The 13,893-nt window shown below is 40.8% G+C and overlaps 1 protein-coding gene across 1 annotated transcript in view; it reads left to right on the top strand.

Moving 5' to 3' along the window:
- The first annotated feature begins 6,762 nt into the window (after positions 1 to 6,762).
- Positions 6,763 to 13,893, top strand: part of GRM8 (glutamate metabotropic receptor 8) — a 687,390-nt gene continuing 680,259 nt past the window's right edge. The window contains exon 1 of the mRNA XM_061640177.1: positions 6,763 to 7,272. Coding sequence (XP_061496161.1) covers positions 6,763 to 7,272 — 510 coding nt within the window. The remainder of the gene's footprint in view (positions 7,273 to 13,893) is intronic.

Below are 13,893 nucleotides of genomic sequence, written 5' to 3'. Positions count from 1 at the left end.
TTTTTCTTTTCCATATAGGTTTTAACCATTGACAGCAATGAATTGGATGCCCCCCTTTTTCAGCAGTGGAGAATGATCTAACCCTTTGATGCACAGGCATCAAAATGTGTATGTAGTACTTTATTCTGCTTATGGGGTTTCTTTATGCTTCCACATGCTATAAATGTAGAGACATTTATAGCGTGTAGAAGCATAAAGAAATCCCACAAGCAGAATAAAGTACTACATGTGCATTTTGATGCCTATGCATCAAAAGGTTAGATCACTCTGTACTGTCAAAGATGGGACATGTGATTCATTGTTGTTAGTGGTTAAAACCTGTCTGGAAAATAGAAGACGAATTGCTTATAATGCATTGTTCATCCAAAAATTGCAGGGTGGCATACAGAATATTACACCATACAAAATAATTAAACTATGCATTGGCCTGCAGGCTTAAAACATCATGTAATAAATATATAAGTATGCAGGGCAGGGCAGGTCAGCAACTTCATAGTCCAGCCCCCTTTCTGAAGCTAGGAGTTTTCACTCATCAATCTCATCCCTCCCCACCTCCCTACATGGTTTATTTCCAAACTCTGGGATAGAATGTACTAGGGTGCCATGAGAAATAAATACATGAAATAATGAAAGCCTCCTATAAGGCCAAAGTAGCAACTTTCAAAAGAGACCGCTTAATGTGGTTCTGGACGATTGACTACTTGGCTGTGGCCCCATCAGCACTATATATTTCAAGCGGTATTGTACCCCTTTAAACAGTCATGACTTCCACCAAAGAGTCCTGGGAACTGTAGTTTGTGAAGGGAGCTGGGACCCCTATTCCCCTCATAGAGCTACAATTCTCAGAGTTCCCTGGGAAGGGGGAATGACTGCTAAATCACCCCGGAATTGTCACTTTGTCAGGAGAATTAGGGGTTTCCTAACACCTTTCAGCACCCTTCACCAATTACAGTTCCCAAGATATTTTGAGGGAAGTCACGACTGTTTAAAGTGGTATGATACTGCTTGAAATGTATAGTGCAGGTGCGGCCTGTGTCTTGGTCCAATCAAAATCCACTTGAGGAGGGCAGTTCCAATGATGATTGGATCAATGAGTCATTCCTAGCACAGAGGCAAAGCAGGATTTCCTGTCCTCAGAAAAGCCACTCCTAGAACCATAACTCAAACAGAAAGGATATGCGGGCTGACTCCTTTGAAGGCAGTTAACTAGTTTTTACTTTTACACACTCTCAAAATAAATCTTTTGGCATGTATAAAAGAACGTAATTTTAAATTGAGTGTACCTTTAATTAAGGAAGTGTGACTAGGTCTACAAGTCTATGCACACATACTTGGGGATAAGTCCCATGAGACTGAGTTGAACGTGGAGAGGGTTGCACCGTTAGCTACCAGAAACACAGCACACATGGGCCTATTCAATCAAGACAACATTGCATAGAACCAGTTCTAGCAAACCAGCAACCAGTGGACGCTGATCCATTAGGGTGAATGGGGCACTGCCTCACCAACATCAGTTTGCCATCAGCCAGCCCCTACCTGCTAGCCTTCTCCAGGGAGTTCCACTGCCTGTTAGTTTTCTCCTCAGTCTCAGTGTTGCATCTTTTAGGGAGGAAGATGGGGACAAAACTAGAATGAGTTGGCTCCGCTTGTCATTGGCTCTGCTTGTCATTAGCTCTGGCACTACCTGCTGTTGGCCACCCTGCCTTCCATTCCACCAGTCCCAGCCAGCACCAGCAGCAGATGTGTGTGTGTGTGGGGGGGCTTTCAAGGCCAAAGCCCTCCCAGAGCAGCTTAAATGTAAAGCTACAATTGAAAATGCAGATAAAAATCAAGTCATTAAGAAGATACAACAGGCAGAGCAATCCAGCTCCCAACCTGCCATGTCTGGTGGTATTTGGATGAAGCCGAGGTGTTTCTCTGTCTAGCTTTGTCCGTATGTGCTGTGCTTTGTCAGTGGGGAGGCTCTGTAGCTGCCCCTGCCAAAAGTGCAGTGGGGCAGAAGCTACTGTTGGCAGTATCCACAAAGCCATGAAATGGGGTGTTTTACAGGTGGGGAAGGCAGAGATTGGGTGGCAAAGGATCTGCTGGATCCTAAGCTGGCCCAGTGAGCTGCAAATTGGGGTGATGGTGGGATCCAGGCCCATTTGCTGTACCACCTCTGGAGCTGGCATAGCAGCACTGCCTGCTTTCGCTGGCCGGTGTGAGTGATGAAGCTGTGAATGTGGGGGTGGCTCCACCAGTCTGTTAAGTCCCGCTGCTGCCTGGCTGGTGTTAGGATTGTGCCCTAAGGCAGCTGTCTAAAAATACTCTGTAATCCAAAACATCAAGCCCAATAAAACAATCTGAAATCATCTGAAACCGAGATGTCAACAATGTAAACAATAAAACAACTGATGCAACATCTTCCAACTGAAAGCAGAGCGAAGCAAAAGGGTTTTCAGGGGCCATTTAGAAGCTGATAAGGAAGGGGCTAAATGTGTATTTCCTCAGGGGGGGCGTTTCACAAGTAGAGGGTGTTGAGACTTGCTAGGAGACACCGTGTTTCCTTCACAGAGCTTCAAAAAGAGCAGTTGACTGTTCAACTACTCCAGCCACTGGAGCTCTGTCAGGGGAATAGGAGTCTCCTCTCAGCACCCTTCACAAACTACACTTCCCAGGATTCTTTGGGGGAAGCCATGACTGTCTCACATGAAATCAATGTCTGGTGTGGGTGTGGCCCTCTGATTAGACACGCCCAGCAGCTGTGTATCTGGCTTTTAGAACACTGACAGTTGGTTCTTACTGAGCATGCCCGGCCTTATCATTCAATGCTAAATTTCTTAAATAAATTAAAAATCAGCCAGGCATTTTTTTAACTTTTAAACTGCAGAAGATGAAGGTCAGAGTATGGGGCAAGGTGAGTAATAGGATTACAGGTACTCTGTGAACATGGCTGATTTTTAATTAATTTCAACAAATTACTCTGACACAACTCTGACAGAAAAAAGTCCAAAAAGGGTCTGGTTTCTCTCTCTCTCTCTCCTTTTACACTTTGAACTCTTGATTCTCTCTCATTGTTTTGTGTATCACCATAAAAATTGAGAGGGTTGTTAAGCAAGCGTTTCTGAGTTCACGACTATAACTTTGTAAGGTTTTGTTTTGAAATGAGCTTATGGGAAGCATCAGAATGGCATGGAGGTATTTTCAATTTAACATTCCAGAATGCGAAAAATCCATGCTGACTATAGTATACAGACACTCTTGTGGCTGTATAATAAAAGCTCTATACTCGTTCGTCTTTGATTTCAGTTGATTTTTAAAAATAAAATATAAGGTACATTAAATCATGTGTATAAAAAGAACCAGTTCTGCAACTTTTTAAAATTCTAAAACAGAGCTTGGAAAAGTTACTTTTTAAAACTACAACTCCCATCAGCCCCAGCCAACATGGCCACTGGATTGGGCTGATGGGAGTTGTAGTTCAAAAAAGTAGCTTTTCCAAGCTCTGTTCTAAAACATGCATATGCCCTGTTTATAATATGAACAAACAGCTCAGCATATGCAACATGATATCTGGGGATTACTGTTAACTATCAATACTGTTGTTATTTGAATGTTTTCTGCCTGGAGACCCAATAGATGTTAACATTCTAGTGACTTGAAGTTAAGGGTGATTCATAATCAGCCAGGCCAAATTCTAATTTCTGAGTTACACAACTATAAATCTAGATGGATATATATTTAACCAGTGAAGCTACTTCACACTTACTTATATAGAACTAAGAGCAGTATGTGTTCTAGTCTCTTGTCACAGGTAACCTGAATGAAACAGAATGTGCCCTAATTTATACTGTTGTGCACCACCCCAGTCTCCAAGAGGTGAAAGATCTCCAGGGGTCCCTGCGCTTACCCAGGGTTTGGTTTCCTTGGAAATAAGGTCAGCGGAGACTGAGGTGTCTTTATGAAATATGGTTTCTTTATTTACACACATTCCAACCTGAGTTTAAGAAGACATCAGCAGTCCAATATTTTGCTTTTCCATCAGAGTTACAGGAGGAACCCTAAAGCCATGGTGCAGGCAGCCAGTCTTCCAGTTCCCAGACTTTCCTCAGCCTCAACAAAAAACACAAGCCTCTCCTTGGCCTCAGGCGGCGGCGGGGGGAGCTCTTCTGAAGAGTTTCAATAACAATTGGATCTCCTTGGCCCAGTTAATGCAGAGCAGATTTCTCACCTCCAGGTGCAGGGTTCCAAATCAGAGGCTAGGAAGGGACTTATAGAAATCAGTCATCTCAATCCCAAATCATAACAATGTCTTGCGATGTGCCTCTTTGATGGCATCTGGTGTCCTGTAAATTAGTATGAACTTTGGCTCACAGAGGCTTCACCTAAACTAAATTCAAATAATAGCAGGGAGAATTGTGGTATCATTAAAAAATTATTATTATTATTGTTGTTGTTGTTGTTGTTGTTGTTATAATAATAATAATATAATAATAATAATAAACCTTGTTCATTGCACACTTTTGTTCTCTGATATTTCTAATAAGTACATTCTCTTGTTTGCACCACCTCTGTAGGTTTCATTTTCAAGTCTTTGTTTTGGCATCACAGTGAGATATTTTTACCATGAACGCATGAGATTTCAGCCTGACTCATTTTCACAGGCTTTGAAACGCTTAGCCTTTTATAATTCTCCTGTTAGGTCTATGCCCCATTATGTTTTAGCTAGTGCAATATTAGATGCCCAAACAGAATTCATTGAGAGGTGGTAGACTGACAAGAAATCATGTTGGAGTTAAATTGAAAGCATGGAATAACATTGTTTTGGTAAAGAAATCACATTTTGGTTGTCCACTGAATAGAGTGTTTGATTCATACTTTAGATTTACATCATGGGTTCACCTATCAGCTGGTTTTTGCTCTGAGATTTAGGTGACATACATTCCTAAGAAGTGCAAAAATTGCTTCCACAAGGCCCTTTACCATGTCACTCCAGTAATGCTAGAACATGTGAAGTGATGCGGATCACATGATTGCTTCACATGTCTGTGCTGCCTGCCCACTGGAGATAGTACTTCCATGTTACTAAGGTAATGTAGGTTCTTAAGTTCTCCATCTGTAAAATGAGAAGAGTTGCATTCTTTGCAAGATAAGAGCTAGAAATCACCTATAGAGGTAATATAATTATTAGGAATATATGACTCCCATTTTCATTGAACTATGTTGCCAGCCAATCTGCTTGGAAATCTAAAGCTTGATTGCAAGTCATTGCAGTGTAGTGGATTCAATACAATTTAATACAATACACAATTAATTAACTGTAGTCATCCAAAAGTAGCACTTAGTTTTTAGCTGTGGACTAAGCCCTATGAAAGATTGAGCTTTTATGCAGTTTGATCATCTGATCTGCCACATAGGACAAGAAATGGGCAGATCAAGTACAAGTCTCTTTTTTCTTTCCTCTTTTTAATACCTCACCTCTCATTAAAATAATACCAAGGAGATATACAATAAAACAATTCAATACAAAATAATAAAAAACCACCAAGATGCAATTCACTATAAACAACATATTCTAGTTACAGTAGCCAGGAATCATCATTCAATGAGTATCAGAACCTAGGGCAAGCTTCAAGAAATATATATATATATTTGTTATTGTATCATGTAAGGTCTTGCACAAGCCAGATGTAGGTGGAAAGATGAAAGTGCAGGACAACACAGCAGAATGGCAATGATTATACAATCCTCTTCTTACAAACATGATCAGGCAGAAATCCCTTTATTCTGATGTAATATAAAACGCTACATAAAAACATAAAACATGTGTATTAACTCAAAATCATAAGCAGCAAATTTCAAACCTTATTTCCTTGCCACCCAAAGGATGCCAGTGAGTAATAGAATGCAAAAGTATCTTTCTTCAGTAGAAATGTTGGTTCCATTTCAGACCACATTGGATGGGGCTTCTACTGTTTCGGCTCTGTTAATGTAATCTCTCTCTCTGGGGTGGCTTTGGACATTATATGAAACTGCCAAAAAGAGACTTGTGAATGAGTTGTGCATCCTCTTTCCATAATACTGGGTAGTATCTGAAGTGGCAGATTTCCCTTCATTCCCCCCTGGGGGAGATGCATGAGCATTGGTAACTCTGAATTCTCCCTGCTGAGGAGATGTTTGAGTTACTCCTTCAGTTATCACCCTAAAGTAATGTTACTCAACTGCTTTTAAGTTTCTATCAAAGTACAATCATATGTGTATATTATTGATGAAAAGCAACAATATCAGAAAATGAAGGGCAAAACCTCAGCAATTAAGCTCTGCTCCAAGAAATAATATTAGTGTAATAACAAAATTAAGATAGCTGATCTAACCAGTTTTTCCATCTCTCTCTCTCTCTCTCTCTCTCTCTCTGCTATTTCAGGAGTATCTCAGTCTCAGGATGCCATCCAAGGATGTGAACTGCTGACCTCTTCCCAGCATTGGAGGCACTAATACTAATGTCAACCTACTGTCGCTGAAAACATTCCACAAGCAAAGGTAACAGATGGAAAAGTTAATCCAAATGGATTCTTTTTGTGAAAGACTTCTTAAGGATTTTTGTTAAACACACACCCACCCCACCACCCAATCATCCTTCTTGTTTACCTACTGCATGGTCCTGTATTTTGATTCACTGGGCACTGATGGTAGCCTTCAGAAGGGGCAGTTTCAAATTGTCCACTTTCACCTCTAGCAAGAAAAAAATCTGGTTCTTGGATTGCAACGCCACCTTCAGAAAAAATGGTATACGGCGAGAAGCGTCTAGCCTCCTGCCACTGCTTCTTCCTACTTGCAGCCAAACTCTGTTGGATGCTCCCTATAATGCGAGGAACTCACGGCCAGGAATATGCCCACTCCATTCGACTCGATGGAGATGTCATCTTGGGGGGACTCTTCCCTGTCCATTCAAAGGGGGACAGAGGAGTACCTTGTGGGGAGCTCAAAAAGGAAAAGGGAATCCATCGGCTGGAGGCAATGCTATATGCAATCGATCAGATCAACAAGGACCCTGATCTTCTTGCCAACGTCACTCTGGGGGTCCGGATACTAGACACTTGTTCCAGGGACACTTACGCTTTGGAGCAGTCTTTAACATTTGTGCAAGCCTTGATAGAGAAAGATGGGTCTGATGTGAAATGTGCTAATGGAGACCCACCTATTTTCACGAAGCCAGACAAGATAACAGGAGTAATAGGTGCTGCTGCGAGTTCAGTGTCCATCATGGTGGCTAATATTCTAAGACTTTTTAAGGTAGGTGTGCTTTAACTCTTCATCAGATATGTGAACTGTAATGAAGCAAGTAAGAAGTAATCCAGCTGTGATTTGGATATCTCAGCAAGGAAAAAACCCACAAAAAATAGAATTGACACTTCTAAGAGCCAGTCTTTCTCCAGTGAATTGATAAATGTGATGTCTGTGTAAGGGAGTGTTTGTGAAGAACGAAGTTTGTGAAGAGCTAAGGAAACATCCATTGAATATAATATGCCATTGTTGAGACTCCACTGAGCAAAACTATAGTTCAAATATTAGGGGGAATTATTTAGCAAAAAAAGTCTATATTTGTGGCACATGATTCAAAATATTTCATAGCTTAAATTTGTGTGTGATTGTGTGTATGTGATATATACATATATTATTTATTTATTTATTTATTTATTGCACTTGTATACCGCCCCATAGCCGAAGCTCTCTGGGCGGTTTACAGCAATCAAAAACATTAAAACAAATATACAATTTAACACACATATTTTAAAAACAATTTAAAACACAATTTTAAAATTTAAAACAATATAAAAACAATTTAAAAGACAGGGAAATATCAGTTTTGGAATATATGTACATATATATATCCTTAAAGGAAAGGAAAGGTCCAACTGCAAAAAAAGAAAAGAAAAAAAAAGAACATTATAGATGGTACCATATAGAAATGTATGTAGGGGTTCACAAGATAAACAAATGTCCCTTGCCCAAGAATCTTATAATCTAAGATCTCCCAGTGGGAAGAGGATAGAGAATAGTAATGGGAGTTGAATGAAAATGTAGACTTCATTGTGGTTGGGGATGAATGACCTCACTATTTTTATTACTATTTGATTAACCAACGTTAAAATGAGATCACATTAGAAGTCATATATGGGTGTGTGGATATTTTGTAATATTTATTTATTTAGATAACTTAAAAGTGGAAGTTCAGCCAAAGAACTTTAAGGTTGGCTTAGATGGGATTAAAAATAAAATATAATAAAATTGAGGAACAATTATGCACTGGTGCAGTAGGGAAGGTTCAATTCCAGTGTTAAAGATTCAGTTACAAGCTAATAAATTTAAAAGGCCTATGCAGATAAAAAAGTCTTTGCTGGGATATGAAAAGAAAACGGAGATGGTGCTAGGCAAGGAGAGAGTTCCAAACCAAAGATGTGGATGTAACAATTGAAATTGCCTTCTCTCTGGTCACCACCCACCTTACATCTGATGGTGTGCAGACTTAGAGACAGGCCTAAGAGAATGATCTTGATACTCAGGCAGGCTGTGAGAGAGGAAACGTGATCCTTTAGGCTCCCAAGCTATTTATGCTTTAAACTAGGGGTGGGGAATCTCAGGCTGAAATGCCAAATGTGGCCCTCCAACCTTCTGCATCTGGCCCTTGGGACTCTCCCAAAGCCACACACCCTCTTCCATCATATCATCTCTGAGTGTTTTTGCCAGGTTGAAATGTGTCCTTGAACTCTGATAATGCCTCTTGCTTGCCCAGATGGAGGACAGAGAGGGGTGTGTGAGTGGGTAGAAACTAGTGCACTGTACAAAGGTAAATGTTACATCAATTGCTCTACCTACTCTTGCCTCTGGCCCTGCCCTCCACTGCTATGTGGCGTCCAGGAAATAACCCAGAAGGGAAAAGGATCCTTGGTCTAAAATAGGTTTCCCACCTCTTTTTTAAGGGTTCAGGTTGGTGCTTTGAATTGTGCTTGGTTTGGTGTATCCAGAAGTGGAATGGAATCACTGCAGAGAACAGAAGCCATTTGAACTTAAGCACTCTTAACAATTGCTAGTGCAAATTTTTGCCTGCAGAACTTTGATTATGCATCTATGAGCTTAATGGATCATTTAACTGATGCAGATGCAGCTACTAATACTTAAGTGTGTTCACTATTGTGGCTTAGACTACTTCTGCATTTAACTGTATATTCTTCTAGACTACCTCTGTCTGACAATATAATTACAGGGCAATCAGATGCATGTTTTATACACAAATCGGCTTGTAAGAGGGCCAGGGAGGATCTTTTAATGGACAGATATACTAGGAATGCTGGAAATATTGATCTGTGTGTCTAACTAAATTAAATATAATGAAGTGTCATTACTTCTTTAAGAAACTTAGTCTCTTCCTTGATTTCTACCAGGTTATAATTTTTTCCAGAGGAGTCCCAGCAGATTGCTTCAGAACAACAGTTGTGTTGACGTCTAATTGATTGCCTTCATCATATACTTTATTAAATCCTAGAGCATAAACAGTGGAAAGGTAAACTTGTCAAGCACAGTGGACAGATGACAGAGTCCAAATCAATAAACTCGGTTGGAACTGATTAGGGAGCCAGCATTTAATTTTAAATCTTGCTGGATGGTGAATAAATAATGGTGCATTAGATAAAACATGATTTCAGTACATACCATGGATATTGGTCTGTTGTTGAAACTCATTGTTCACATTGACCCTTATTATCCTGGTTCTTGCTTATGGGAGAGGGGGTGGTAAACCAAACTCTGCTAAACTTCTGCTGGGAATGATCACGCTTTTAATGAAGCCTACATGACTCACAGCCAGATGTGTAAACTGTCTCCATTTGAAAACACACACCCTATTATACAGTATTTGAATTAGGTGGTATGAAATGTCTATCCTTTTTATTCACACATGCAAATGTTAGACATGCAGGCATAGTATTCATTGACTGTGATCAATTTTGTCAACAGCTTGGGGAGAAGTTTCAAAGAAAAGATGGGAATGCTTCTTTAGGTTTCCAAGGAAAGCCCTTCTTTTGGAGAGTGGGGGAGTTGTCCCAAACTGGCAATTGATATGGCACTAAACATTCAGGGTTGGTCAAGATATAGAGGAAAATAAAGAGCTTGAATCTCTCATAGCAACTCTGCATAGTCTGCCAAGGGAATATCTACTGCACTGAGTCTAGAGATGGACAAAAACGTCAGTTTCAGTTTCTACCTTTTCCATACTTCAGTTCTCCACATATCCACATCAGTTTGCAGTTTTTTTAAAGTTCTCATAAGAATTAAACAGCATTTTAATACTAATTTGCATGGTTGTGTATGCAGTTTGGCCTAATGCGCATGTTTTTGCAAAGCAATTTCCCCTGATACTATGCATTTTGGAAATGCTATTTTCACTGATTTTTGCATTTGTATGCACACTGCACCCTAGTATATTTGTTTATTTATTACATTTGTATACTGCCCCATAGCCGAAACTCTCTGGGTGGTTTACAACATAAAAAATCAATATAAATTCTACATAATAAAAAAACAGTAGTTCACATTTTAAGTAAACATAACTAAACAATAAACAATATACATAACATGAGAACAAAATGAATCACATACAAAACAAAGTATACAAATAAGAAAGTATATGAATTTTTGTACACAATACTTGGCTGGAAAACTGCACTTCAATATTTGAAGAAGTGTGGATTTTGAAGGACGGCTGTGTTTCAGTTCAAGTATTGTTTTGAAAAGTATGAATCAGGTAGTTTCACCTTTACATGTGATTTGAGTTTCTCATCTGTCCCTAAATGAGACACCTAAGAGATGCTGCTTTCAGCCATGCTGCTTTCAGCCATTTCTCATGGCTTTTCTTGGAGACTCAGTAATTTGTTTGTCTTCCATTTTCCAGTCATTGCCAGGCACGATGAGAGAAAAGAATCGGTCACAGCATGTAAGACATATTGTTGATATTTGTATCTTGCCATTCCCTGAAGAATTCTGAATTTCAGTCAGGTTTCAGGCCTGGTTTTGGCACGGAAACAGCCTTGGTCGCCCTGTATTATGACCTTTGTCGGGAGAGAGACAGGGGGAGTGTGACTCTGTTGATTCTCCTTGATCTCTCAGCGGCTTTTGATACCATCGACCAGGGTATTATTCTGGGGAGACTAGCTGAGTTGGGAGTGGGAGGTACTGCATTGCGGTGGTTCCACTCCTACTAGGCAGGTCGCCTCCAGAAGGTGGTGCTTGGGGAACATTACTCGGCACCCTGGACTCTCCAGTATGGGGTTCCGCAGGGGTCAGTTCTGTCCCCCATGCTGTTCAACATCTACATGAAACTGTTGGGTGCGGTCATCCGGAGCTTTGGAGTGCGTTGCCATCAGTATGCTGATAATAATAATAATAAATTTTATTTCTAGGCCGCCTATCTGGCCGCACAAGCGGCCACTCTAGGCGGCGTACAAGATAAAGTAAAATACAACATACAAACTACATAAAAACCCAAGAACTACAATATAAAACGAAACTGAACCCACCCATAGCTAAAACCAATGGCACCCAAAAGAAAACAAAAACAAAACAAAAGACAAAACCCCAGGCCACCTCAGCCAGCCGGCTTATGTATCCCTCCAAAGAGGGACAGGTGATGGAAATTAGTCACAGCTGGCTGGGTACCTGGGACCTGGTCCTGCAGGAGGCACGTCTGCCAGGCAGCAGTCCCACTGGGAAGGGTGGTGGAGGTGGTGTTCCAACAGCAGCAGCAACAGCAGGCTCTCCTTCCCTGGGTGGCAATGTTCTCCTTCTTCCTGCAGGCACTGCAGGCACTGATGACATGCAGCTCTATTTCTCCTTTTCATCTTCTTCAGGTGAGGCTGTCAATGTGCTGAACCGGTGCCTGGCTGCAACAATGGACTGGATGAGGGCTAATAAACTGAGGCTCAATCCAGACAAGACTGAGATGCTGTTAGTGGGTGGTTCTTCTGACCAGATGGTGGATGTCCAACCTGTTCTGGATGGGGTTGCACTCCCCCTGAAGGAGCAGGTTTGTACTTTGGGGGTTCTCCTAGAACCATCTCTGTCACTTGAGGCTCAGGTAGCCTCAGTGGCACGGAGTGCCTTCTACCAACTTTGGTTGGTGGCCCAACTACGTCCCTATCTGGACAGGGCTAACCTGGCTTCAGTTGTCCATGCTCTGGTAACCTCCAAATTAGATTACTGCAATGCACTCTACGTGGGGCTGCCTTTGGAGACAGTTCGGAAACTGCAGCTTGTGCTAAATGCAGCGGCCAGATTGGTAACAGGGACCAGACGGTCTGAACATATAAAACCGATTCTGGCCCGCTTGCATTGGCTGCCTGTATGTTTCCGAGCTCGATTCAAGGTGCTGGCATTAACCTATAAAGCCTTACACGGCTTGGGACCACAATACCTGATGGAACGCCTCTCCCGATACAAACCCACCTGTACACTACGTTCAAGATCAAAGGCCCTCCTCTGGGTGCCTACTCCAAGGGAAGCTCAGAGGGTGGCAACAAGGGAGAGGGCCTTCTCAGTGGTGGCCCCCAAATTATGGAATGATCTTTTTGACGAGGTGTGCCTGGCTCCAACACTGTTATCTTTTTGTCGCCAGGTGAAGACTTTCCTCTTCTCCCAGGCATTTTAGCATGTGTTTTTAAATTGTTTTTATATTGTTTTGAATTTTAAAATTGTGTTTTAAATTGTTTTTAAAATATGTTTTTAAATTGTGTATTTGTTTTAATGTTTTTGATTGCTGTAAACTGCCCAGAGAGCTTCGGCTATGGGGCAGTATACAAGTGCAATAAATAAATAAATAAATAAAGTGTTTTAGAAACAGAATTGGAAGGGACCTTGAAGACCACTCTCTGATTAATGTTGCAAATCCAGAACTAGAGTCTCTTTATCAGATGTCTGTTCAGCCTATGCTTGAAGACTTCTAGTGAGGGAGAGGTCTTCATCCCTTTAGGTAATTGGTTTACATGGTTAAATTGCTCTTACCATCAAGACGTTTCTCCAATGTTCAAGGTAAATCTCATAACTTAAACCCATTAGATCTAGTTCTGCCCTCTTGAGCATCAGAGAATGCAACAACCCCTTTAAGTAGATAAGGATGAACAAGGGTGACTTTTTGGGGTCAACCAGTGAACAGCATAGCTCACTGAGGATTTGAGCTGTATTTTTCTCTCCATTACTGTATCTCTTACATTATATAGTGCTTGAATAGTGGAATTCCCCCCCCTTTTAATGGCTCAGAGTGTAGCACGGAATAAAGCACCTAAACATTCTCAAAGCACGCCTCTCTTTCTAGCATGGGTTATATGAATTAGCCCAGAGGCGTGCAGGAAATCAGTATTTTGTACATTAAAAGCGATGCTACAGAAATTATTGTATGAAAATGTTGTATCTGGATAGTAGTTTTTTAAAAAATTCTTCTGAGACACTCTTGATTGCATTCCTGTTTTTGTAGGTAACAGTCACACTGCCTGTTGTATGTACCTAAGTTTTAATTGCCTCCTTTTTTCTCAAGTCTTTTCTACCCAATTAAATAATACATAAATCAGAAGTACTGATAGACATCGTGGGCACTTAACTTCCTCTATAATGCAGGGTCACCTAGATTACAGCTCTGCCTCATTTTTACTATTGGAGACAGCAAAGTCGACTGATTTTAGAAACTAATCCCTGTAGAACATGCATTAGCTGCACATTGAGAACAGCAAGAAGGAAAGAGCCTATGAATTGTCTCAGATAGCAGCAATTTGTCTTCTGAAAGCATGACAGCTACTTCCTGATTTCCATTATGCAATGAGATTGCAAATAACATTCCACTGCAGTCTTAATCAATATAGAGTCACATGG

The sequence above is a fragment of the Rhineura floridana genome, chromosome 8, assembly GCF_030035675.1.
Source record: "Rhineura floridana isolate rRhiFlo1 chromosome 8, rRhiFlo1.hap2, whole genome shotgun sequence".
In the NCBI taxonomy this organism is placed as follows: Eukaryota; Metazoa; Chordata; class Lepidosauria; order Squamata; family Rhineuridae; genus Rhineura; species Rhineura floridana.
The sequence above is the reverse complement of the archived record's forward strand: the minus strand, read 5'-3'. Positions and strand labels throughout refer to the sequence as shown.